Below are 22,839 nucleotides of genomic sequence, written 5' to 3' on the forward strand. Positions count from 1 at the left end.
CTGGAGGCTGGGGTTTTCTGCTGGGAGCCCACTGCAGCAGTCCGTGCCAGAGATGATGGTGTCTGCATTATGGAGAGGAGGGGAGGGCTGGAGAGGACCCAGCTGAGGACTCACCAGGATGTGGTGAATCCGTGCCCTTCCATGTGCAGCCCCTGCCCCTGTGTGCCTCCGTGCCTTCCATGTGCAGCCCCTGCCTGTGTGCCTCCGTGCCTTCCATGTGCAGCCTTTGCTCCTGCATGTGCCTATGCCTTTGGGTGAGTGGATCCCTCTCTCTGAAATACCCTTTCCCACACTGTTTCAGCTTCACAAACCTGACCATCCTGAGCAACTCCCCTGTGAAACTGTCCTGATTCTACCACCAGAAGGAGACTAAGCACTTCCCCAGGGCTTTTATCTGTGCCCCTTAGGCTGTTCAATGTCCCTCGTCACTCCCAGTCCTAAGCCTCAGGCTGGACTCAGACCAGCCCTGTGAGGAATATTGGCTTGATGGGCAGATCCAAGAAACATCACTGATTCACAGAATTGCCCTCTTTTTCATTTTGGGTCAGGCAGAGGCTGGGTCAGGCTGGGACAGAGGCCCAAGAGGAGCGGGGAGGATACAGAGCTGGAAAATCTCATGTCTACCTCACGGTCACAGGGTGAGGTCCCGCGGCCAATGACAACATCTTGAGCAATCAGGAAGCACTGTGAGTAATGCAGCCTGGACCACTTCTTCCAAGCCAGAGGCAGCAAAATGCCCTGATGACTGAGTTTGGGTCCACTTGTTTTGGTTAAGAAACCACTCTGGGGTGCTTTTCCTGTGCAGCTGTTTCCCCCAATGACATTAAGTCACTGAGTTTACCCGCCTGCTTTTAGGGGATCAATGTTGGAACTTGACAAAACCACAGAAACTCTGAGTTCAAGCCCAGAAGTAAAGCTGGGAAAACGGTAGGAGCTGGCCTGGTGCATCCGAGAATGGTGGGGATGAGGGAGGGAGGGCAAAATAGCTCTTTCCTTCTCTCTGTCCTTACACCATTTGCCCAGTACTTCTCTGGATGAAGGGATCTGTGGGGTCAGCTGGAAGGGATATTAGCGCCCCCGCCTTCCTGAAGTTCACATGCCCTGCACTGTGGGGCCTGGGAGCCCTCCAGGCCCCTCTGAGGCTGCCGAGGATGTCAGGGGGATGAGGACAGGAGCAGGGCAAGGGGATGTGCTGAACATGATGGCCTCCCACAGGAGCCTTTATTTAAGGGAACTGCCTGCTCTCCTCACCTACAGACAGGAAGCTGAGGCCAGCAGGGGACTTACAGGCCTCACTGAGAAGCAGAGACAGAGAGATGGACCCCTTCCTCACTGTCCTGGCTGCCCTCACAGCACTGCCCCCCCCGGCAGTGGCCCCCTGACTCCCTTTACTTGTTTTCAGCCTTGCGTCATTTCAGCATTTTCTAAGGGCTGCTCTGACCCAGGCACTGCTGGGTGCTGAAGGGTGGCTAGAGAGGATTGGGAAGGTAGAACTCTCCAGAAGACGTCTGCTGAAATGTACATGTCTTGGTAGGATGGTCACATGTCAACACCATTGGTCCAGAGCCTCGATGGCTTCAAATCGGTGCTTCTCAACTTTGGCTGCACACTAGGGCACTTTGAAAACTAACTAGTGTCCTACTGTCATCAGCAATGATCTAACTAGTCTGGCATGTACATTGGTCATTGGGAGTTGTTAAAGTTCCTCTGGTGATCCAGCGTGTAGCCAGGGTGAAGGACCACTGTTTTAGAAGTTAACTGCCTTCTTTGGGGGCCCCTAAAGCAGTCTTTGCCTGCTGTCACCCCGAAGGAGTCTTCTTCTAAGGGAGGAGCATTTTCCCCATTTGTCTCCCAGGCAGAAGGTAGAAAGGGGCCTCTATCCCAAGCCTCAGCAGGAGACAATCCCCTTCCGTGGAGAGCCACTGTACTGTTGTATGGCCTGTGCCCAAGGGTGTCCAGTAGAGGGGAGAATGGGACTGGGTCTGGGCTCTGCTGGCAAAGCCATGTGTTTAGCTAAGTGGGAGGGATCTGCCTCCAGGAGGGTGAGTCTTTCTGTTTCTTACCAAATGTCATATAGATAGCAGAGCCCTGCTTCTGTGTTCCAGAAGCTTCAGGAAGGGCAGGGTGTGCTCTTCTGGGGACAGAGGGGAGAACACCACCACCCTGAGTCTGGGAGCTCTGCACAATGGTCGCCAGTTCTGGTGTCCCCTGGCTTCCTGACTAGAGTGCTCTCTGTCCCTATTGCCAGGAGGCTGATGCACCAGCAACTTAACATGTTACTTCTGTCCATCCCAGGGGGGTGTGCTGGACCAGCTGGCTGCCACCAATGGCCGTGGGAGCTGATGGTTAAATTTCCAGGGATTGTGCAATTTTAACAGACATCATTAGAAATTAAATGATACAAATTTACAACTAAATAAATTATATTAAAATCAAAGGTAATATATACTCAACACACATCCAATCCGTTGACGGTGTGAATAGGACAAAAAAAGCTGACCCTTTCATGGGTAGAAGGGAATTCTTCCTGCCTGACTGCCTTCACTGGGGACATTGGTTTTTTTCCCCGATATCTTTGAACTAGAACTTAAAATTGGCTCTTACTGGGTCTTGGTCCTTGAACTAGAACTATATCAACTCTCCTTGATCTCCAGCTTGCCAACTGCAGATCTTGGGACTTCTCAGCTTCAATAATTGTATGAACCAATTCCTTACTACAAATCTCTTGCTATCTATCTGTCTATCTATCTATCTATCTATCTATCTATCTATCTATCTATCTATCTATCTATCTATCTACCTATCTATCTATCTATCTATCTATCTATCTATCTATCTATCTATCTATCTATCTATCTATCTATCTATCTATCTATCTACCTACCTATCTATCTATCTATCTATCTATCTATCTATCTATCTATCTATCTATCTATCTATCTATCTATCTATCTCCTAGTTTATTCTACATAATTTATGTACTATCTATTTACCTACCTATCAATCAGCTAGATCTATAGCAAGAGATATACATATCCTCAATAGAGCTATCTTTGATATACATATGTATCTCCTATTGGTTCTGTTTCTCTGAAGAAACCTTAACTCAACTATATATTAAGCTGCTTCCACACCTCTCTTCCCAGCTCCTTGTTCAGTGACCATGCTGGTAGCCTGGAATTGATGGTGGTGGGAGTATTTACATCAAGAAACTCAGCTAACGCTATGAATCAGGACTTACACATGTTCTTCCTTCCAGAGAGCTGGTTGTTAGGCATTTGCCAGCATGTCTCTGCTCATTCCCTACCACACTCACTCTGTGCCCCAGCCTGACTCCCTGCAGTGGGCAGAGAATGCTAGCCCTCCACCCAAATCTGTTCTCCCCTTCTTCCTGGGTACACCCAGGTGCTGTACATTTCCCAGCCCCTTTGCAAGTTCAATGTGATTGTGTCCAAGCAGACGTGATCTGGCTGCTTCTGGGCCTGGCCCACAGAACTTGTCCCCACACCATCCCCCTATGCTCTTCTCCTGTCTCTGAGGCCACTTTGGAAGCCCCATGTGGAAGATGGCAGAGGCCCCACAGTCTGGGTTCCTGAGTGACTGAGTGGAGCCAAGCTCCTCTGTTGTCAACCTGGAAAAATCTTGGAGGATTAGGAGAGGAAGAGTGTAACAGAATGGGTCCTCTGTGTGACAGCTGGTCTTCCCACAGGTAGACTTGGCCTGCCCAGAGTTTGATGCATCCTTTTGGACTCTGTTTCAGTGTCACCTCCCTGCTCAATGCCCTGTGGTTAGCATTCAGCATCTTTAATATTTCCCTTATCACCCATGCCAAAGGCCACAGAAACCTTCTAAAAGGCCTCCTGCCAGACCTGATGAAGGTCTAATCCATAATTTAAATACATAAAATTTAATTACCTATAATTATTACCCATAATTAACCCATAACTTAAAAATCAACACATAAGCAAATCAACTATAAACAAAATTTTATATGCTGAATAAAAATATTCAGTATTTTTACATAATACTGCATTCTTGAAATACAATGTTCAATATGCTGAATTTAAAATATTCTTTCTAGATTTGTTAATTGCAGCATTGTGTGTGATTCATCAGAGGCGAACTTCTCTGCCACCCTGTGGGTGTTGCCCTGCTGGTACACTGAGCACCCCCTTGGTTTTGCCTGTGGACGCTTGGGTACTGCAAGCTGCACTGTCCTGGAGGGCAGGGCCTCCTGGCCACAGTCCCTGGCCTCAGCCTTCTTACCTTAAAACTAAGTTGTCTCTGGCCTTTGACCCAATGCCTCCTCCAGATGCTTAGCTTGGCTTTTCATTTCAGTCCCACGAACTGCAGTCCATGGAACACCCTGCCATACACAGCCCAGGCCCTCAGAAGGCGCTGAGAGCCCTGGCCTCCTACTTTTCTGGGTCTTTGGTGTCCTGGGATCCTGGGCAGCGAGTCAGAAGGAAAAAGTTGCAGAATCCAGGGTTGGGCACTGGAAAACTACCCAGACACATCAGGCCAGAGCAAGAGGGCTCCGACTAGAACATGAGGCTTTGTTCATAAAGGCCCTTAGTCATAAGTGCGTCCTCAGGCATGCTTCCCAGGGCCCTACAGCCTTGGTCTGGGGGGCAGAGGTGGCTTAGAGGTACTGAGTTGGTTCAGCCCCACAACTTTTTGTTCCAACCTCTGTTTTAACATGTGTCACCCAGCACCTTTAACTCTGTAACAGCTAATGTCCAGGCAGCCGATATCCCAAGGCCTAATGTGTCTTGAATGGATGAATGAGTGGTGGGCTAGCTGGGTTCTCTAGTGGCAGATGCTGAGAGGAGAGTTTTATTAGGGATTAACACTTGTTCAGGAAATGTGGGGAGTAGGAGTGTCAGAGCACCTTGCCAACCTGTGCCCACCAGCCCACCTGAGAGCCCCAAAGCCAGGGCCCAGGAGAGGGATCTGGGTTTGGGTGGAGTGGCTCAGGACTATCTACTACTGCCATTTGCAGTCATTGGCTGGGGGCCTTCTTGAGAAAAGGGTGACCTCCCTTGGCCACCAGTCTTGCATAGACATTGGCTCAGGGCCACGCAGGATCAGCAGGAAGTTGGCCTGAAAGCCGAGGGTGACCCTAAACAAGCTAACAGCTGGAGTCATCAGCTGGTCCCGCTCCTTGCAGCTGGGCAGCAGGTCTTTTCTCAAAGGGGAGTCTGAGCAGCTCAGTTGTCTATCACTCAGGGGTTTCATGGAACTCACAGGCCTCATTTTAAAGCCTCTGTAAATGTTGAGTTCAGACAAATATTATTCACCTAAGAATCTTTATGTGGAAAACTGTCTGGGCTCCCTATTTAACTGGGTAACTTTCAGATAAAGATTTTATTCAGCTGCAAAGTCTCACTGGGTTTCTTAGAAGAGAAAGCTCCGGTTAGAGAGCTGGGACTGAGAGTATGTGTGGGATTCCTTCAGCCCTGCAGGAGGGGCAGGAAGGGCCCCTGCCCACAGGCCTGACACCCTGGACCAGGCAGGGTCCCTGCTGAGCTCCTGCTTATGGCAGACTGAGAGGAAGAAGGAAATATGACCTCACTAGTGGGTTTCTGAGTCCTGGGAACATCATGTACTGAAGTTTCAAGGAGCTGTCACACTTCCCCTGAAGCCGAGGGTAGGGGACCCAGTGGTGGGGCTCCTGCCAGCATCAGCCTCTGTAGGCTCAAATGACCAAACCTGTCCTCACTTAGGTCCAACAAGGAAGCAAGTCCGAAATTATTTTCCCTCCCCAAGAGAGTCAGATTTTAGAAAATGATGAATGACCATTTTGGTCAGTTTTGCATTCTTGAAAAACAAGTCTTCCCTCTTGTGAAAACACCTGCTTACAGAAAGGCAGCAATTGGAACAGATGGGAAGAACAGAAATTTCCCAGGCGCCTTCTCTGGCAGCTCACACCTCCCCAGGGTTAGGGTTCCTCCCCTGCTCCAAAGCCCCTTCCATGTGTTCTTCTCATCCTTGCGCCTCCCTTTGCACCTTTAATTACTCCTTCTGTCCCTGGCTTTTTTCTCGGACTTGACAAATACCCTCAAGATTTCCCTACTCTCAAAATCACACCTTCCCTTTACCTCACTTGTTGTAGTGGAACAGAACTTGTTTTGGGGCTATACAGCATGTAGCTGTCTTGGAGGATTCCCTGTTTTGGAGGAATCCCCCACTATCTCCCTTTTTGGAGGCCATAGGAACAGATCAGATACAGCCATGTGACCTAGGCTCAGCCCATCGATGCCCCTGCTGGATTTTGATCTAATCATTAGTGTGTCACAGAAAGACTAAGAGATGGTTAAATGAACTTCCCAGCACTGGTGGCAGTGGCAATGACCTGCTGTGATGATGGGGCCTTCCAGTATGGTAGCGGGGCCTGGTAGGGATCCCCTACCTATTTCTACCCATGCTATTTCTGCAAGAACATGATCCTTGAGCTTCCGGCTTTTAGGCTCTCTGGAGCCACCATCATTCTTGTCCATTTTCCAAGCCTGGTTCTCTGGCTCCCAAAGGGTTTTGTGAATCTTTGATATACCTCCAATAAATATCCTTTTCTGGCTTTAGCTAGTTTGGGTTCTTTCTGTGATTTGCAACCCACGGAGTTCTAACTGATGCCCAGGTCAGGCATCAGGCCTCTCAGCCCCTGTTTTTATATTCTTCTACTCTCTCACTCCCTAATCTCCTAACTCAGCACAGACGGCGCAGTCGCCCACTTGTCCATTATCTCACAGATGGTATTTCCTTCCTTATTTCCTCAACTGTGCCACCAACTTAATCATTGCATGTCTCAGACTGGAAAGCGATCCTTTTAGACCATGGCTCCCGCCTTCTACAGCCTGTGTTCGTATTTCCCAGGTTCTCCTGTTGGTCATGATCCGTACTCAGCTCACCGTGGAGGTGCTGTTGGATGAGGACTTCCCACTCTGATAAACAATTCTTTCCTTCCAACTTTGATTTCATCCTCATCTGATTCAAAATCTAACTCCTATCTGTGTGTTAGACACCTCTACCCTTTGTGAGTGTCTGGTGCACATACTGCCTTACTTCAGCCTGCAATGCTGAAAGAAAAACTGTCAACCAAGAATTCAGTATCTGGCAGAATTATTCTTCAAAAATGAAAAAGAGTAATGAACACATTCCCAGATAAACAAAACTTGAGACAGTTAATTGCTAGCAGACATGCCCTATAAGAGATGTTAAAGGGGGCCTTCAGGCTGAAATCAAAGGACAGTAGATAGTAACTTAAATCCACATGAAGAAATAATGAACAGAATAGAGGTAAGTATATAGGTAAATATTTTAAGATGGTGTGAATGTATTTTTCTTTGTAACTTCTCTTTTTTCTTATTCAATTTAAAAGATAACTGCATAGAATAACAATAAATCTATGCATAGCACACAATATATAGAGATGTAATGGGTGATGATAACAATGTAAGTGTGTGTGGGGGGGGGGAATGGAAATATATGAGTAAAGTTTTGTACCATTGATATTAAAGTAGTATTAATCCACACTTGATTGTCATAAATTAAGCTGTAATTCCAAAGGCAATCACTAAGAAAATAATCCCAAAATATACACTAAAAGAAACAAAGGAATTAAAAGAGTATGCCAGAAAATATCTATTTAACCCAAAAGAAGTTAGTAATTGAAGATCTGAGGAACAAAAAAGGTATGTGACACAAAGAAAAAACAGCAAAATAGCAGAAGTAAGTCCTTCCTTATCAGTAATTACATTAAATGTAAGTAGATTAAAGTTTCCAATTAAAAGGCAGAAGTGGGCAGAATGGATTAAGAAAATACCATCCAACAATATGCTATCTAAAAGAGACTTACAGAAGTCCCCCCTTATCTGTCACCATCTGCTGCTACCCAATATGGGGATCTGTGTTGACTTGGGGGTGGTCTCCTCATCACCACCGAGTGGCACACCTCCCTGGCCTTCCCCATATTCAAAATATATTTTCATAATATATGAAAAAAAAATATTTTTTATATAAATATATTTATATATAGGCCTCTGGTCCTATGGGAGCTACTTGCAAAATGTGCTTCTGTGGTCCCTGCCAGGACCATCAGACCACTGACCTAGCCTGGCCACCTCTGAGGACTGCCTGGTCCTGTCTGGTCTTCCTACAGCGAGCTCTGCCTTCAAACTGACTTCCATGGACTGTCCTGGCTACCTCTGTACTCAGGGCCCACTTCTCTCATTATCCCCGTCTGGTCATCTGGTGCCAGCCACAGCAGTCTGGGCTCTGTGTGGCAATGAGGGAAGGCTGCATGGTAGCAGTTTTGATCTAGCTCTGTGAGTATGTCTTAATTCTTACTGGGTTCTTCCAGAAAGCATATCATCCTTTGTATAGCTTTGGGTCTCCAGGAACCTTAATAATGTGTCTCTTAATAATCATCTGTTGAAGGAACGAATGAATGAGCAATCTAGGGAAAATTTGCAATGACACCTTGGCAGTAGGTTGGGATAAGGAGAGCTTATGGAAAAAGGGTGTGTCACTTCTGCCCCAAACACAATAAAGTAGAATGAATGATGGAGAGCCTGCCACATGCCTTAGTGCTCCAGAACCCTTTGGAGCAAAGGAGTGGCCCTGAAGACAAAAAAAACCTGGACCCTTCCCCCAGTTCCTTGACTCAGAGGAGCCCAGGGCCCACCTCCAGGTGGGCCCTGGGTTGACACACAAACTGCCACACTGAGAATGTTTTGGGGACACATCCTCAAAAGAGGAATCTGGCACAGAAGGTTGCTGTGACCCATTTGCTCTCACATTTCTCAAGAGGAAGTCAAATCGATCTCAAAATACCACTTCCTTAAATCACTACTGGTTAGGGTAACATTTTTCCTCCACGTGAATAAAATTCCTTAATATTGGGGTAGGTATGTATTTTTCAGTGACTCTTGTTGAATCAGCCTCTGCAGTCACACTTGGCTTCCAATTCCAGATTGGCCACTGATGAGAGGGCCTTGACCCTAGACAAATTAGTTAATCTTTCCATACCTGTTTCCTCTTCTTTAAAATGGGAACATGAATACCATCTGGCAAGGATTGTTAAGATTAAATGAGATGATATATGCACATCTCTTTGGATAGTCCAGGAAAATGTAGGTTAAACACCTGGTTCCTGAACTTTAGGTCCCAACCTGATAAATCCCATCCAGCTAAGACATTTCCCTTCTGTAGGTTCACTTCCTCTTTTAGAAAATGTGGGATTTGGAGTAGACAACTTTCATGGCATCTTTCTGGTCTGAGCGAACATGACCAGGTCTACAGAGATAGCCATTTGGGGCCAGCTCTGAGAAAGATACATTCTCATGTTACCAGGAGAAAAGTGTGTTGAGCAGTTTGGTTAGGGCAAAGGGATTTTACCATCTTGTAACAATAAGGGGAAGCCCTGTTCCTAACAATAGTTGTCACTTCTCTGAAAATAATGTTGATTCTCTAGATAACCACACCTGAGCCACCATGCTGAATGAAAAGTAGATGAGATATTTACATAAAGCACACGTGATGCCTTGTGACTGCTATGCTCCCCTGGTGTCTGGCACCTGGAGGTGTTTTAGAAAGAGTCAATCCAGGGAGGCCTGAGGATGTGGAAACTATTAGACTTTAGGGACCACGAGACCAGAGTTCAAATCCTTTACCTGCCTATGGGTAGCTCTGCGAACTTGGGCCAGTGGCTTACCTTCTCTGAGCTTCTTCAGTCCCTTACATGTAAAATAGGGACAATGGTACCTACCTAGCTGGAACAGTGGGAAGTTAGACGTCACAGAAGAAGTTCCCACTAATGAGCTCCTTTCCCATGACTCTTACTGTGACAGCAGAAATTAATATGTTATTGTCAAATCACTTTACTGAGCACACTGTGGAACAGGGGACCCTTGTAGGTACTTTAGCTCAAACAACTCTGAGTTAGTTGCGATCATGACCCCCTGGCTGGAAGAGGGGCTGGGTGCAGACAGAGGGAGGTCACACAAGAAGTCAGGATGGGTCTGTGATTCAAGTCCTTGTCTGTCTGTCTCTAGAATTTACATCTTAACCTAATCATAGCATGACACTGCCACCAGGACACACTGCAATGCACCAAAAGGCTTTAAAAATGTGTACTTGATATTTGCAATATGCTCAAGTTCAGGGCCATTCCTTCCAGTGCAGTTATTTTGTATTTCTGCTAGGAAGCACTTTCCCAACTTTCCTTCAGCTTAAAGGTGGATGATTCTGGAAGGAATTAGACCAGATGATGCTTACATTACCCCCTTTGGCCAAGGAGAGGCCTCCCCACAACACTCATGCTCCCACACCTGCTTTGCTGGGCTTTCCTTCTGGCCCAGGCCAACTCATGGGATGGAAGACCTGATGGTGCCTCAGCCTCAAGGCACCCAGTAAATAGTTTCTGTTCCACACCCACCCATGCCCAGTCACCCCAGGGTCCTAGCAAAGGAGTAGATTCATACTTGCACAGCATGCCACCCAACACAGAAAGCACTTCCCCAGATGCTTAGCTCACTGCCAGGAAATCTAGCCCCAGCAGAGACCTGGGCAAATGATCCTCCAATTCTTAAAAGTAGCTATGTCCCTCCTATGATAGGTTGATTGCAAAAATCTCCCCATGTCCACATCCCTCTGCATCTGTGAGAGACGTGTGTCTCCTGCGCCCAGTGTTTAGCTCAAACAACTCTGAGTTAGTTGCGATCATGACCCATGTCAGCCTTAGCTGACAACTAGCAGCCATCACAGATGTGGGTGAGCCTGTGGATATGCCAGCCGAGGGGGGAAGAGTACATGAGCCCATGAGAGCTTGACTCATCAGAATAATTACTTACTATTTGAAGCCACTGAGGTTTATGGTGGTTTGTTGTACTAACCCCACCCCACCCCCACGTTGCATTCAGTTGTAACAGAGACTTACCTAGCCAGGCCTTTTTGGTTCTTTCTCATGTCCCAATTCTAGCCCAGGAACCCAGCTTGGAGACCTCACAGGGGGTTGGCAAGAAACAGGCTGGGTTTGAATCCTGATGCCCCTAGAGTCTTAGCCTCTTAGAGCCTTATCCAGACTATGTATCTAGTCCTCAGGGCCATTGGGAAGACTTGTAAAATATAAATGAAACTTCCAAATGGTGCTGAAATTGCATAGGTTTCCATAAACGGTGGCTGCTAGGAAATGCTACATGGATATTCATTAAGTTTTTGCCTTCAGAATGAAAGCCTTGTCCAACCCACTGGGGCTTCATGGAAGGTGGCAGATATTCGATCCCCCTTCTCCATACATATTTGTTAATAATCGATGCTACACAAAGCCCAGCAACGAGCACTTTGCAAGGATCCAGCTTGGGAGAAACATAGTCCTCACCTCTGGGACACCTGCACAGAGGGCGTCTATAATGGAAAATGTCTATTTGTTCTTTGTCCCTGGTTCCTGGCACAGAGCTCCTAAAACTCCAGAATTTCCTGAGTGATAGGAGCATCTTTTGTTATTCATAACAAGCCCCTTTCAATCATCCCTGAGTCTATGCCACTGAAGTGAACATTGGCAGGCCCCCAGAGAGCTTCAGAATGGGGGCTGGCCTCCAGAAAGACCAAGGCATGACCAGAGGGCTGGAGCTGTTGGTCCCACCCCTCACTCCCACCCCCCACCTCTGGGAAGGGGAAGGCTCTGGAGGTTGACCTCAGTCACCAATGGCTGATGATTTGATCAATCATTCCTATGTCATAAAACCTCCACAAAAACCTCTAAGGTTGCAGTTCAGAGAGCTTCTGGCTTGGAGGTACTTAGGAGGGTGGCACACCTGGAAACGCATGGAAGCTCTAAGATGTCCACCTCCAACCCACCCCTTGCTTTATACATCTCTTTCATCTGGCTGTTCCTGAGTTCTTCCCTTTATAATAAACCAGGAATAGTAAAAACGTTTTCCTGAGTTCTGTGAGCCAGTCTAGCAATTATTGAAACTGAGGAAGGGGTCATGGAAACCCCTGAATTTACAGGCAAGTTGGACAGAAGTGCCTGGACACTCCATTTGGAACTGGTGTCTAAAGTGGGGACAGGCTTGTGGGACTGAATTTAAACCTGTGGGATCTGCATTAATTCTGGATGGTTGGTGTTAAACTTGAATTGAATTTTTGGACACCCAGTTGGTGTTAGAGAATCAGAGAGGGTATGACAGATGTCCAGGCCTATCTGTCCCACTCTAGCTGTGAGCCCTCAAGGGCAGGACTGGTCACATTCCCTTCTGGCCCTGTGCCCAGGACAGGATTTTGGATAGAGCAGAGAACAAAGGACTATGCAGGGCCCCTGGTCTGTCCCAGGGCAGTGGGATATAGCTTGGGCCTAAGCCCATGGCATCTTCTTCCTCTTTCCAAATTTTCAATTTTGAATTTCAGGCTCAACCATTATCTTAGGGGATTTATTAAAGATCCCATCCCTATAATTTTTGGCACACACTGGCAGGGCCCCTAGGTGGGGCTGAGCATTCTGGGCTCTGCTGAGGATGTGAAGAGGCACTGGGGGCTTCATTCAGGTGGTGCTCTGACTGACAAGCCAGAAGGTCTGGGCCTGGGGGCTCTGGGGCTGCCTCTACCTAGAGAAAGGGGTACCTTTCTTGTTTACACAAAGACGCTGTGTAGACTCAGGGCTCTGACCCTGCCCTGTGAGATGCCGGGAGAATGAGTCCAGACGCAAAGGCTTGAACACATACCCTGGGGGAGTGGGGGTGGGGCAGCATGGGGACTGACTCCAGGCCTATTCTCTTCTTTGTGCTGGGCACATGAATCAGACCTTGGGTTCACTAGGGTGCCTGACCAGCCATCGCTCTGATCAGGATGGCCCTGCCTTCCCAGCCCTGCACTTGTGCAGCCTCAGAAGCAGCCTGGACGTGGCAAGGAGCACACCCGTGCCCCAGTGGCACATCTCCATTTAGTGCAGTTTGTTATTGTTTGCTGAGCACATACGACATGCCAGATTCCCTACCATGGTCTACACACATCGCTGCCCAAAGATGTTTTCTTAATTTATGTTTTAAGAGGAAAATGAGGCTCAGAGGTGGTGAGATATGTGTGCTGGGTCACCAGCTAGCAGGCGCTAAGCTGGCATCTCAACCGAGCCTGTGTCCGTTTCCATAGCAGGGATGGGGGCACAGGTGTCTGCCATATGGTACCTACGTGAGGGAGCTGACTCTCTGTTCTGGGGACTCCACCCTCTACCCCTTCAGCCCCCAATCACTGATAGGACCAGAAATCTGCTTTCAAAGCATTTGATTCCTCTGGCAGCCCTGTTAGCAAATTTAAAGTATGAAGACTCTTCGAAAGTCATAAGTCATGGCTCAACTAATACATGGTAAAGCTCATTCATAACCAACAGGAGTTCACCACAAAATGGGCCTAAACCCCTTCCCCATTCTTCATGCAGCCCTCAATTCCCTGATGGGTTTAAGAAAAGTCATTGATTTTAAGTTCATTCAGCATTTTCCTTCTGGTATGGGTGGGATGACAATTTCTTAGCTTTTTACACATTAAAGATGAAATCAGAAGCCCAGGTCTTAAAAATGCTTAAAGTAGCTGCATAATGACTATTTCTTTTCAAATAACTTGTACTGCACCTCCCATTCCCTGTCCCTAGAAGACCCCGACTCACCTCCCAGAGGCCTGTGACACACATGGAAGGCTTCAGGGGACAGCACCCTTTAGGTCCCTCCCCTAGTTTATAACAAGTGATGACTGTGAGCTCCAGGAAGCTGAGATTTTTATTAGTTCTGCTACCTGCTGTATCCCCAGTGCCTAGAACAGTGCCTAACATAAAAATGTGTTAAGTGCCCAAATGAATCATCAATCCTTCATTAGGGAACCACTGGGTGAACTTCCCAGGCCTGGCCCCCTTTAAAGGCCCTGCTAGCTTTCATCTCTGTGAGTGTCTACCTTTCTCTGGGACCCTCAATTGGCTGGTCTTCAGTTTGCACCCCCTGAACACTGGAGAAGTAATACTGGGTGCCTGGTTCCAAGTACAGAGTCCCTGTGACCCTACACAGAGTCTGTATCAGGCACGAACCCATAATTCCATTTTCTTTTTAAAAAATTCCCAAAGGCAGATCTTAATAGTAGGGTCCAGTGGTTTGTCTGCAAGGGACTTCTATTCATTCAGGAATTAACCTGTGCCTTTCTGTGGACTCTGCTTTTATTAGGTATGGAATCCTTATAACAGTTCTGTAAGATATGGCTTATCATGATTTTCCTTTTACAGTGAGGGACCCATGTGGAGAGACTGTATCACTTGAATAAGACCTCAGAGTAAGCAAGTGATGAAACTAGGATCCACACCCAGGCCTAGCTTTTTCTAAGGACTATTTTTATCTTTGCAGACTGACAATGATGCCAGCAGCAGGGTAGGAGGGATGACTTCCCTTGTGCCCCAGAAAGTTAATGGGGACTGGGTCATGACATGTGGCTGAGAGGAGGAAGGGGCAGAGGTCTGGGTAGAGGAGCGATGATAGTTTCTTAACTGAACACAGGGCTGAACTGGTCTTCAGGATGCCCTGACTCTTAGATGGCATTTAGGGAAGGTATCTGAAAGTCAATGCCATGGGCATCTGTGTCCCCAGGGTCGTCTTTACCTTCCTCACAGACTACCAGGAGGCTGCTTCCTTTCATCCTTGCTTCTGGGTGATAGTAGTATTACCCTGGTAATCCTACAATATTACCTGCCAGCCATCTAACATGTTGAGAGAAGCCAGTTTGTACCCCTAACCCAGTCATACTGTGGAGAGCTGCATGGGCAAATTCCAGATCTGGGTGGGGGTCTGATGGCTGTGGCCAAGGGGTGTGGTCAGTGTGCCTGGACGCAGAGGTGCAGCTGTGAACGATCGCCAGGGAAGGGTCCGCTGAGACCTGGGTTGAGTCTGCCCCTGGCACCCACTCACTAGCTGTGTGCCCTTGGGCGTCAGTGTACTCCTGAGTCTCAGCTTCCCTATCTGGTCAGCAGGGAGAGCCACTCCCCCCATACAGGGCTGGGGCAGTGCTGACTAAAGCACGTGGTTGGTGGGGAGCTATAGAGCACGGAAGGACTGGGAGCCCCACTGCCGTTTGCCATTTTGCAATCATTCTCAGGGTCAAGTCACTTCTCCCAGGTGTGCAGGAACTGAAAGCACTGTAGGAAAATGGTTCCCTAAGGACACCTCCTGACTCAACCCTGATTCGGTGCAGTTGCTGCGTGTGGGGAGTGCAGGCTTCTGCTTAGCGCCCCAGAGGGCAGTGTATCTGGCAGAGCTTCTGTCTGGACACCTGCTGCGCGCTTGCCCAGCCTCTCCCCAGCCTCCTTGTTCCTGGGGCACAGAAGCCTCCAGACTGATGGCTCAGAGCCCAGGAAGGCAAGAGGGCTCTCTCCTGCTAATAGGCGCATGTGTCTCCCTGAAATTCACATATTGAAGTCTGCATCCCCTAGTACCTTAGAATATGACTGTATTTGGTGATAGGGTCTTTAAAGAGGTAGTTAAGTCTAAATGAAATCGTTGGAGCGGGCCCTGAGCCGATGTGACGGGTGTCCTCATAAGAAGAGATCAGGACACAGACACAGTAGGAAGACCATGTGAGGCCACAGGGGACAACCATGTCCCTGAGCCCAGAAGGGGGGGCCTTAGAAGAAATGCATCCTGCCAGCATGCTGATAGACTTCCAGCCTCCAGAACTGGGAGAAAATTAATGTCTGTTGTTTGAGCCCCCAGCCCATGGTACTTCCACAGCAGCCCGAGCAGATGAACACATCTGCCCTTCCTCTTGGAGGCAGGGGCCCCTTCCAGGACTGCCACGGGGTAGGCCACTTCACCTAGTCTCTGGTGCCCTCTGTCTCTTGTTGCCCCTCACCCTGCAATTAGAGCTGGCCACATGGGGCATGTAAGCTGTTTTACAGGCTGCACCTATACCCCCAGTACTTCTCTCTTTGCAAAGTTGGTGAGTGTGTGAGCTGGGCAGGCCCAGGAGACACAGAGGTAGAGCCCCGGGGAAGTTGTGTTGCTGACAGCAGTGGCCTTACTGATGCCCCTCACACTGGCCTACCTTCCTTTCCTGTCTCACTCCTCCCCCACCTCGTTCTGGCATTTCCTCCCAAATAAACCTCCTGCACTCAAGCCCTTGTCTTAGGCTCTAGTTTTGGGGAACCCAAACTTGGACATAGCTTCACCACTTCCTGGCTGGGTGAGCAGGATGGAATGACTTCACTTTCCTCATCTGGAAAACAGGAACATTAACATCTCACAGGCTGACTACAGGAGATAAATGAGATTGTCATGGTGAAGTAAGTTGTAAACTGTGCAAGGTGATCTCAATGATATCACTTATTTATTTATTTTTCATTTGGTGGTAGCATTAGGTCCTTTCTCCGTTGCTCTTTTCACTAAAATAAAAAGAAGAAAACCCTACTTTCCTTCTCATTTCCTAGGGGCTGGTGCAGCCAGGTGCAGGTGAACACCATTGGTGAGGAACAGGGGCTAAGGGGCTGACTCTGTTCTCCCCTCCCCCTCCTTCCCCAAACTGCATCTGCATTTTCAACAGATTCTATAGACATGGGAACTGAGAGGACACTGCATGGAGGGCACACCTGGGTGGCCAGGTCTTTCCAGCCTGGCTGCGTGCCTGGGTATCACAGGCTGATGTGGTGCTTGTGCAGGGAGCGTGGAAGTGAGCAGGACGGGGCTCCAGAGTGCTTGGTGCAGCCCTGGCCCTCTTCCAGGAATGCCCGCTGCTGCACTCTACCTACCTGACTAAAAGCTGATTCAGCTGCCCCCTGCTGTGGGGCCCTTCCTGCCCTGCCCCTGGGCAGCATCAAGACCCTGTTCCAGCTGCCTGCTCTGTTGTACACCGTCCACCAGAGCTCGGTCCTTCTGCAGACTGAGATCTCTTTGAGAGGTGGTGCAGTATCTCTGCATGTGTGTCCAAGCATCTAGAAGAGAGACTGTTGGCCAACAGTACAGGCTCAGTAGCCGTTTGTAGACCTGTGGCTAAGCTGTGCTTGGTGGAACAGTGAGGGGCAAGCAGGGAGTCCTCACTTGAGAGGCCAGCAGAGGGAGCAGGCAAGACAAACCGTGGCGGCATGCAAAATGCAGAGCGCTGGGAGGGAATTCAGAAGAGGCAGGCAAGGCATCGGGGACAGAGCTGCTGATGGAATCAGGATGCGAAGCTCACAGGAGGATGGGGTGTGGGGGTGGGCAGGGCACTGAGGGGCTTCCTCATGTGGCTGGGCCAGAGTGGGTGGTTGGGACAGGTAGAAAAGCTGCCCTGTACCCACACTGTGCTACAATTCCCACCAGGTTAGTCCCTGAGAAGCTGACGCCTCCATGAGCCATGGGGCCACTGGGGCGAGAGGTGCTGCCGGGGAGCGCCCTGCCCTGAGGAGCTGCAGTTTCAAGGCTACAGATGGAGAGGGGCCCCTATGCAGTATCTGCAGGGGGGCAGTACTGGGTAGAGGGCAGGGGCCACCCATTGTCGTGTGTGTGAAGCCAGGCAGTGGCTCACTCTCCATTCAGAGCTGTTGCCTAAGCAGCCCACAGAGGACACATAGTGGGTGGATGGAAGGATGAATGGATGGAGCAAGGGACAGCCACAGAACATGCGGGAAGGATTGGTCAGAGGGGCACAGGGCGGTCCTCCCACATCTGTGCCTCCTCCTGCCCCCCCCCCCAACAATGGTCACCCTACCCTCTCAGCCGTCCAAGCCAGAAGGCTGGACCTCAACTTCCCTCCTCCCCTCCCCCTGTGACATGCGGTCAGCCACCAAGCCCTGTGCATCCTACCATTTCCTTGGCCCAGATTCTCATCAGCCCTTCCCTGGACTGCTGAAAGTCCTCCTCCTTGTGGGTCTCCCTGCCCTGGCCTTTCTCTCCCTGCTTACCAGCCACCCCTCCCAGAGCCACTCTGCCGAATCTCAGAATGGCCTCACATCCTCTACTGGCTCCTGCAACTCAGACCAGAGAAGGGCCTGTGATGGCTCTGTAATGCAACTGGGCTAGGCTGGAGGATGCCTCCCAGCACTCCTTTTCTTGTATGTTTTCCCTCGGGCTTGGCCTCAGGGAGATCTAGGGAGATCCGGGAAACAAGGGAAGCAGTGGCCACTGCAGCGCACAGAAACTGTTCTCATCGGTTGGTTTGCCTCATCAGTTTGAAGCAGAAGCTGGGCCTGCCCTTGCCTCACCTTCCCATGGGACCTCCCTCAGTGTCTCCCACTGTTGGGCCAGGGGTGTGTGTGTGTGTGTGAGAGAGAGAGAGAGAGATTAGCTCTGGAATGAAGGGCCTGCTTTCTGCGGGATTACTTTGTACCACGAAAAACAACCGTCCTGTTCCCCAGCTGGAAACCTGGACATCCTCTGCATGTCCCTTGTCCAGCACTGCCAAGCACCGTCCATCTCTTCTCTGCGATATCTCTTCAACCTGCTGTCCCCATGATATTCTTACTGAATATACGCAGTAAGACCTCAAGTTTCAGTCCTCAGGAAAGCCACCTGATCCCCATTAGTCCTCTCTGCATGCTATTCATTCATTTGACAGTTATGAAACCTGTACTACACATCAGGCATCATTCTAGGCACTGTACGGACAGCTCTAAGCTTAACCTTTCCCTTCCCCTCCTTATTCTAAGTGCTGCTTGAATAGTGACCAAAGGGATGGTGGCAATGAAGCCTGCAGGGTGGAGCCTATAGATTCATAGAAGAGGTGAAGCAGATAATGCCTGAAATAAATACATAGGAAGCAGGACTTCCACCGATGTCTGAGTGACAAGTCAGCAAATCCCCCTCCTAATAGCACTAGAAATCTGGACAAAACTGACAAAAAACATTTCTATACTCTAGAACTTGGCCAAAGATACGCAATGATCTCAACAGCAATTACGCTTGAAAAACTGCTGCCTTTTGGTAAGAACAGTGGGGGTCTGCGGTGTTCTTGCCTGGGGTGTCTCTAATCCCAAGGTCGCCAGCTTGGTCCTCACAGAGGTTTTCCAGGGTGGGGCACATCATGGGGACCAGCAACTTTGCTGAAAAAGTCACAGAGGCTCATTGAACTTTGGGTGGCAGGGGACGCTCATACCCAGCAGCACTGTGAGTGGAGCGGACAATCCAGGCAGCAGGTGAAAGCAGAGAGCTAATGCCCTGTCCAAGGCTGCACGCAGACGCAGTGGAGGCCAGAGAGGGCTCAGGGCACCACACACTCCCGACTGGGCACGTGCAGAGGAGCTCAGCAGGAAGTAAAGACAAGGGCAAACTTGAAAATAAACAGTTCTGAGAACATTTCCCTGGCCCACACAAACCTACTGGCAAAGAATGGAAACTTAACTAGTTTGACATCTGGACATAACAACTGTCTGTCCAATAACAGGCTCTTTACTGAATCATACAGAAAGACGGTTGATTCTTAGGAAGCCAGGCTTAAAAATAAAAGGAAGACTACAAAACAAATATAAGCAGAGATATTAGTGGTTGCATACTGTGGTAGCGGTGAGGGTGGGGGGACAGATTTAACAGATTCAGCCCAGGGTATAACACGGAAGTCTGTGTTCCTGGTGCTGACGAGTCAAGGATGTCGGAGATGATGTGAAGGGTGGTGGTGGGTTGGAAGGTGGGGTGACATGAGAATCCATGGGATGTTTTGAGTAACAGATCTCATCATATTTAGGTTTTAAGAGCCTTGTTCCTGCTCCAGTAATGAGAAGAGGTAGATGGGCCGTGGGTAGAATCAAACGGACCAGTGAGAAGCCTTTGTAGGACTCCAGGTAAGAGCTGACTTTACACCCTGATGCCATGTCATTCTGCCTATAAACAATTCTGGTCTAATCAGTCCTATGCTTAGAACTTTCAATAGCTCGCTACTGCCCATGAGAAAGAGTCCAAGTTTCTCAAGATGTCATCAACCTGCCTTTCATCTTGCCACCCACCAATGCCCTTCCTATGACTTCAATTCCTCTGTTTTCGAGTCTCCTAGGACATACTGTTGCCTCCCCACCTGGGTCTCCTCCCATCCCTGCCATCACAGTAGGGAGGGGTGAGGGTGTGCTTTGTAGAAAGGCCAAGTGAGCAAAGCCACAGAGTTGGGGAGGCACAGTAGAGGGCCGGGGTGGGGGGTGCCCATTCTAAGCTGCCCCATGGGCTTGTCCCTGAAGATTAGCTTGTGAGTCAAAGAGCTGGGGATATGTAGGAATGGCTGGATTCAGAGCTACCTTCTTCTTTCTGACTTCTCAGGTCCCATAAGGGCAGAGGCCACCATCTTTCTTTCCACTGTGATTCAGATACACAGCGGCTACTCATGATGGGGGTACCACAGGTCCTTGGCAGAGAACGAGGCAGGTCAATGAGCAGGAATTTGGAAGCTGGTGAGAAAACAGGCTGTAACTGGTCCAAACGGTCAGGACAGTGCCACAGAAGAAGCTAACAAGTGATGTGGCCAAGAGGCTGCCATGGCTAGGTGGGAGCTTTAGCACAGGGCCCTGGAGGAGAGACCAAGATCCACACAGCCTGGCCTCTGACTTTCTGCTCCATGGTAGGCCCTTGACATGGCCGCACTGTGAGCAAAGCAAATAACTGAGGTACAGCAGCACAATTTAACCCCAAAGTATCTTCCATTTGCCCCAATTCCCTGAAAATTATAGTTTAAAACAAGCTCAAGTTCACTACTAATCTCCTCCAGAATCTATAGGGAGCGAAGGAGAGACAGACAGAGACAGAGAGAGAGAGAGCAACTGAGAGGGAGAAAGCAAGAGACAGAAGGGCCCGCCTAGAGAGCCCAGGGTTGCAGAGGAGAAGACACTTCTGTGCTGGCTGAGTGTCCTCCCCTCCCAAAGCCTTCCATGGATGGCAGTGCTGGGCCTTTTTGACAAAGCTGCCAAACTTTTTGAGGTGAGACAGTGATTCAAACATTAATTCAATCTAAAGGAATGAAGTACGATGCATGCTACCATGTGGACGAGCCTCAGAAACATTATTCTAAGTCAAAGAAGCCAATATACACAAAAAACCCCATGTTGTATGATTCTATTTATATGACGTATCCAGAATAGGTAAGTCCATAGAGACAGAAAGCAGATTAGTGGTTGCCAGGGCCGGGGGAAGTGGGAAGCAACTGCTTGGTGGGTACAGGGTTTTCTTTTGGGGGTGATGAAAATGTTTTGGAACTAGACAAAGGGGGTAGTTGCATGGCGTTGTGAATGCACGAGTTGCCCCTAGATTAACTGTTCACTTTAACCTGGTTAATTTTATGTGAATATCATTGCAGTGAAAATTAATTCAACTAAATTGTTTAAATTCAGGTATCACCTGCAATATCTCATTTGTCCTTTTCTTAAAGCATTAGCATCTGTACTCAAAGGTCTGGGGACGTCTGCTACACCATGGAAGTCTGGTGGCTGGAACCTTTCACAAAAGGAAGTGACTTTTTCTTTCAAATCAGATGATACTATAAACCCAGCTGAGAGGAAAAATATCTGAAGATTTTACAGGTCTCCCCCACAATGCAATAGTACTGAACAGAAATAAAGGTTAATTTCAGCTGCTCCCCACCTGCTATTGTAGAAAGGGAGCCAGGAAGTTAAATATCATGACGAGTATCCCACAGCACCTGTCCAGCCTAGAGTCAGACCCAGGCAACCTGGCTTTGTAAGTACAGAGCTTGACTCCTCATCCCTACAAATGGGTACTCAGACCAGAGCAAAGGCTGCCGTGTGCCATTTGAGGCCTCCCCAGGCTTACTCTGGGGGTTCCTGGCCCTGGCTACACATTAGATTCACCTGGGAATTTAAAAAATATGCTGATGTCTGGATCTCATCAGACCAATGAAACCCAAATCTCTAGTATTTAAAATTACCTGGGGATTTTTTAAAAGCTCCATCATGATTCTAGATGGTCAAGATGATTCATCATGATCAAGATGACCTTGGATGACCCTGTCCCTCAAGTTAGAAACCAAGAGCACAGGTAATCATACTTCACATAGAATAAAGTTAAAATTCTTACCCAAATATCTGGCTGCAAACGTTCTTCTCCTGCTGGATGCTGTTGGCAGCATAATGAAGCTGAACATCTATGTGCAAATCTCTCGTATATCCTTTTTATAAAGAACCAACCACATCCTCCAGCAGACAAGCTAATTCCTGTTTTCCAGTAACAAGATATCAGCATCTATAGAAAAGAAATATATTTAGAATGCCCTTTATCGGGTGTTTTCTTGGATTTCAAACAAGAAACCTTGCTGTGAGGAATTAGTCCCTTAAATGCAAGCATACCCAGGGATCTTGGAATGACCTTGGGCAAAGTCATGGGACCTCTGGATACCAGTTCCTCAAGTCTGTGAAATGGGAACAGTAATGACAGCAACCCCTCAGGGCTGAGGGAGGAGCACGGTTGGCGGGTATAAACAGCAAAGCCCTCGGCACACTTAAGATGCTATGTTCGATCTTTCTTTCCAGTCAGCTGACCTAAATCTAAAAGGAGCCCTGTTTTCCACAGAACCTCAAAGACAGCTACAAACAATAACCAGCAGATGTGCAGTGTGACTTCCAGGAGGCTGTCTGTGACCTTCATCTGGTGTGTGTGGCAATGCTGTTAGTGGGGAGCTTAAGGACACAGTCCCCATCCCCAGTTGGAGAGGCACAGCTCCAGAGGCACCCAGTGGCAGACCCTCACTCTGGTGCACTGGCCACTCATAACATATGGCTTCTTATTCTGGGAAGTTACCACCATTATCAAGTGATTTACAGTTGTGGAACATCCCGTTCATGAACAGCCAAGCGATGTTCATGCAGCCATCAACACCACGGATGTGGTGGCCTTGGCAATCTGAGGGAAAGGCAGC

General features: G+C 48.6%; 1 protein-coding gene across 3 annotated transcripts in view; it reads right to left on the reverse strand.

The window, feature by feature from the left end:
* ARHGAP22 (Rho GTPase activating protein 22) overlaps window positions 1–22,218 on the reverse strand; it is a 196,841-nt gene extending 174,623 nt beyond the window's left edge. Inside the window, exon 1 of one of the 3 annotated variants that reach the window (XM_057505759.1) lies at window positions 22,002–22,218. In XM_057505759.1, coding sequence (XP_057361742.1) covers window positions 22,002–22,068 — 67 coding nt within the window. In that variant the 5' untranslated portion in view covers window positions 22,069–22,218. The remainder of the gene's footprint in view (window positions 1–22,001) is intronic. The other 2 variants (XM_057505761.1, XM_057505762.1) reach the window with 2 other exon arrangements.
* Between the last annotated feature and the right edge of the window lie 621 nt (window positions 22,219–22,839).

The sequence above is a fragment of the Manis pentadactyla genome, chromosome 8 (assembly GCF_030020395.1).
Source record: "Manis pentadactyla isolate mManPen7 chromosome 8, mManPen7.hap1, whole genome shotgun sequence".
Classification (NCBI taxonomy): Eukaryota; Metazoa; Chordata; class Mammalia; order Pholidota; family Manidae; genus Manis; species Manis pentadactyla.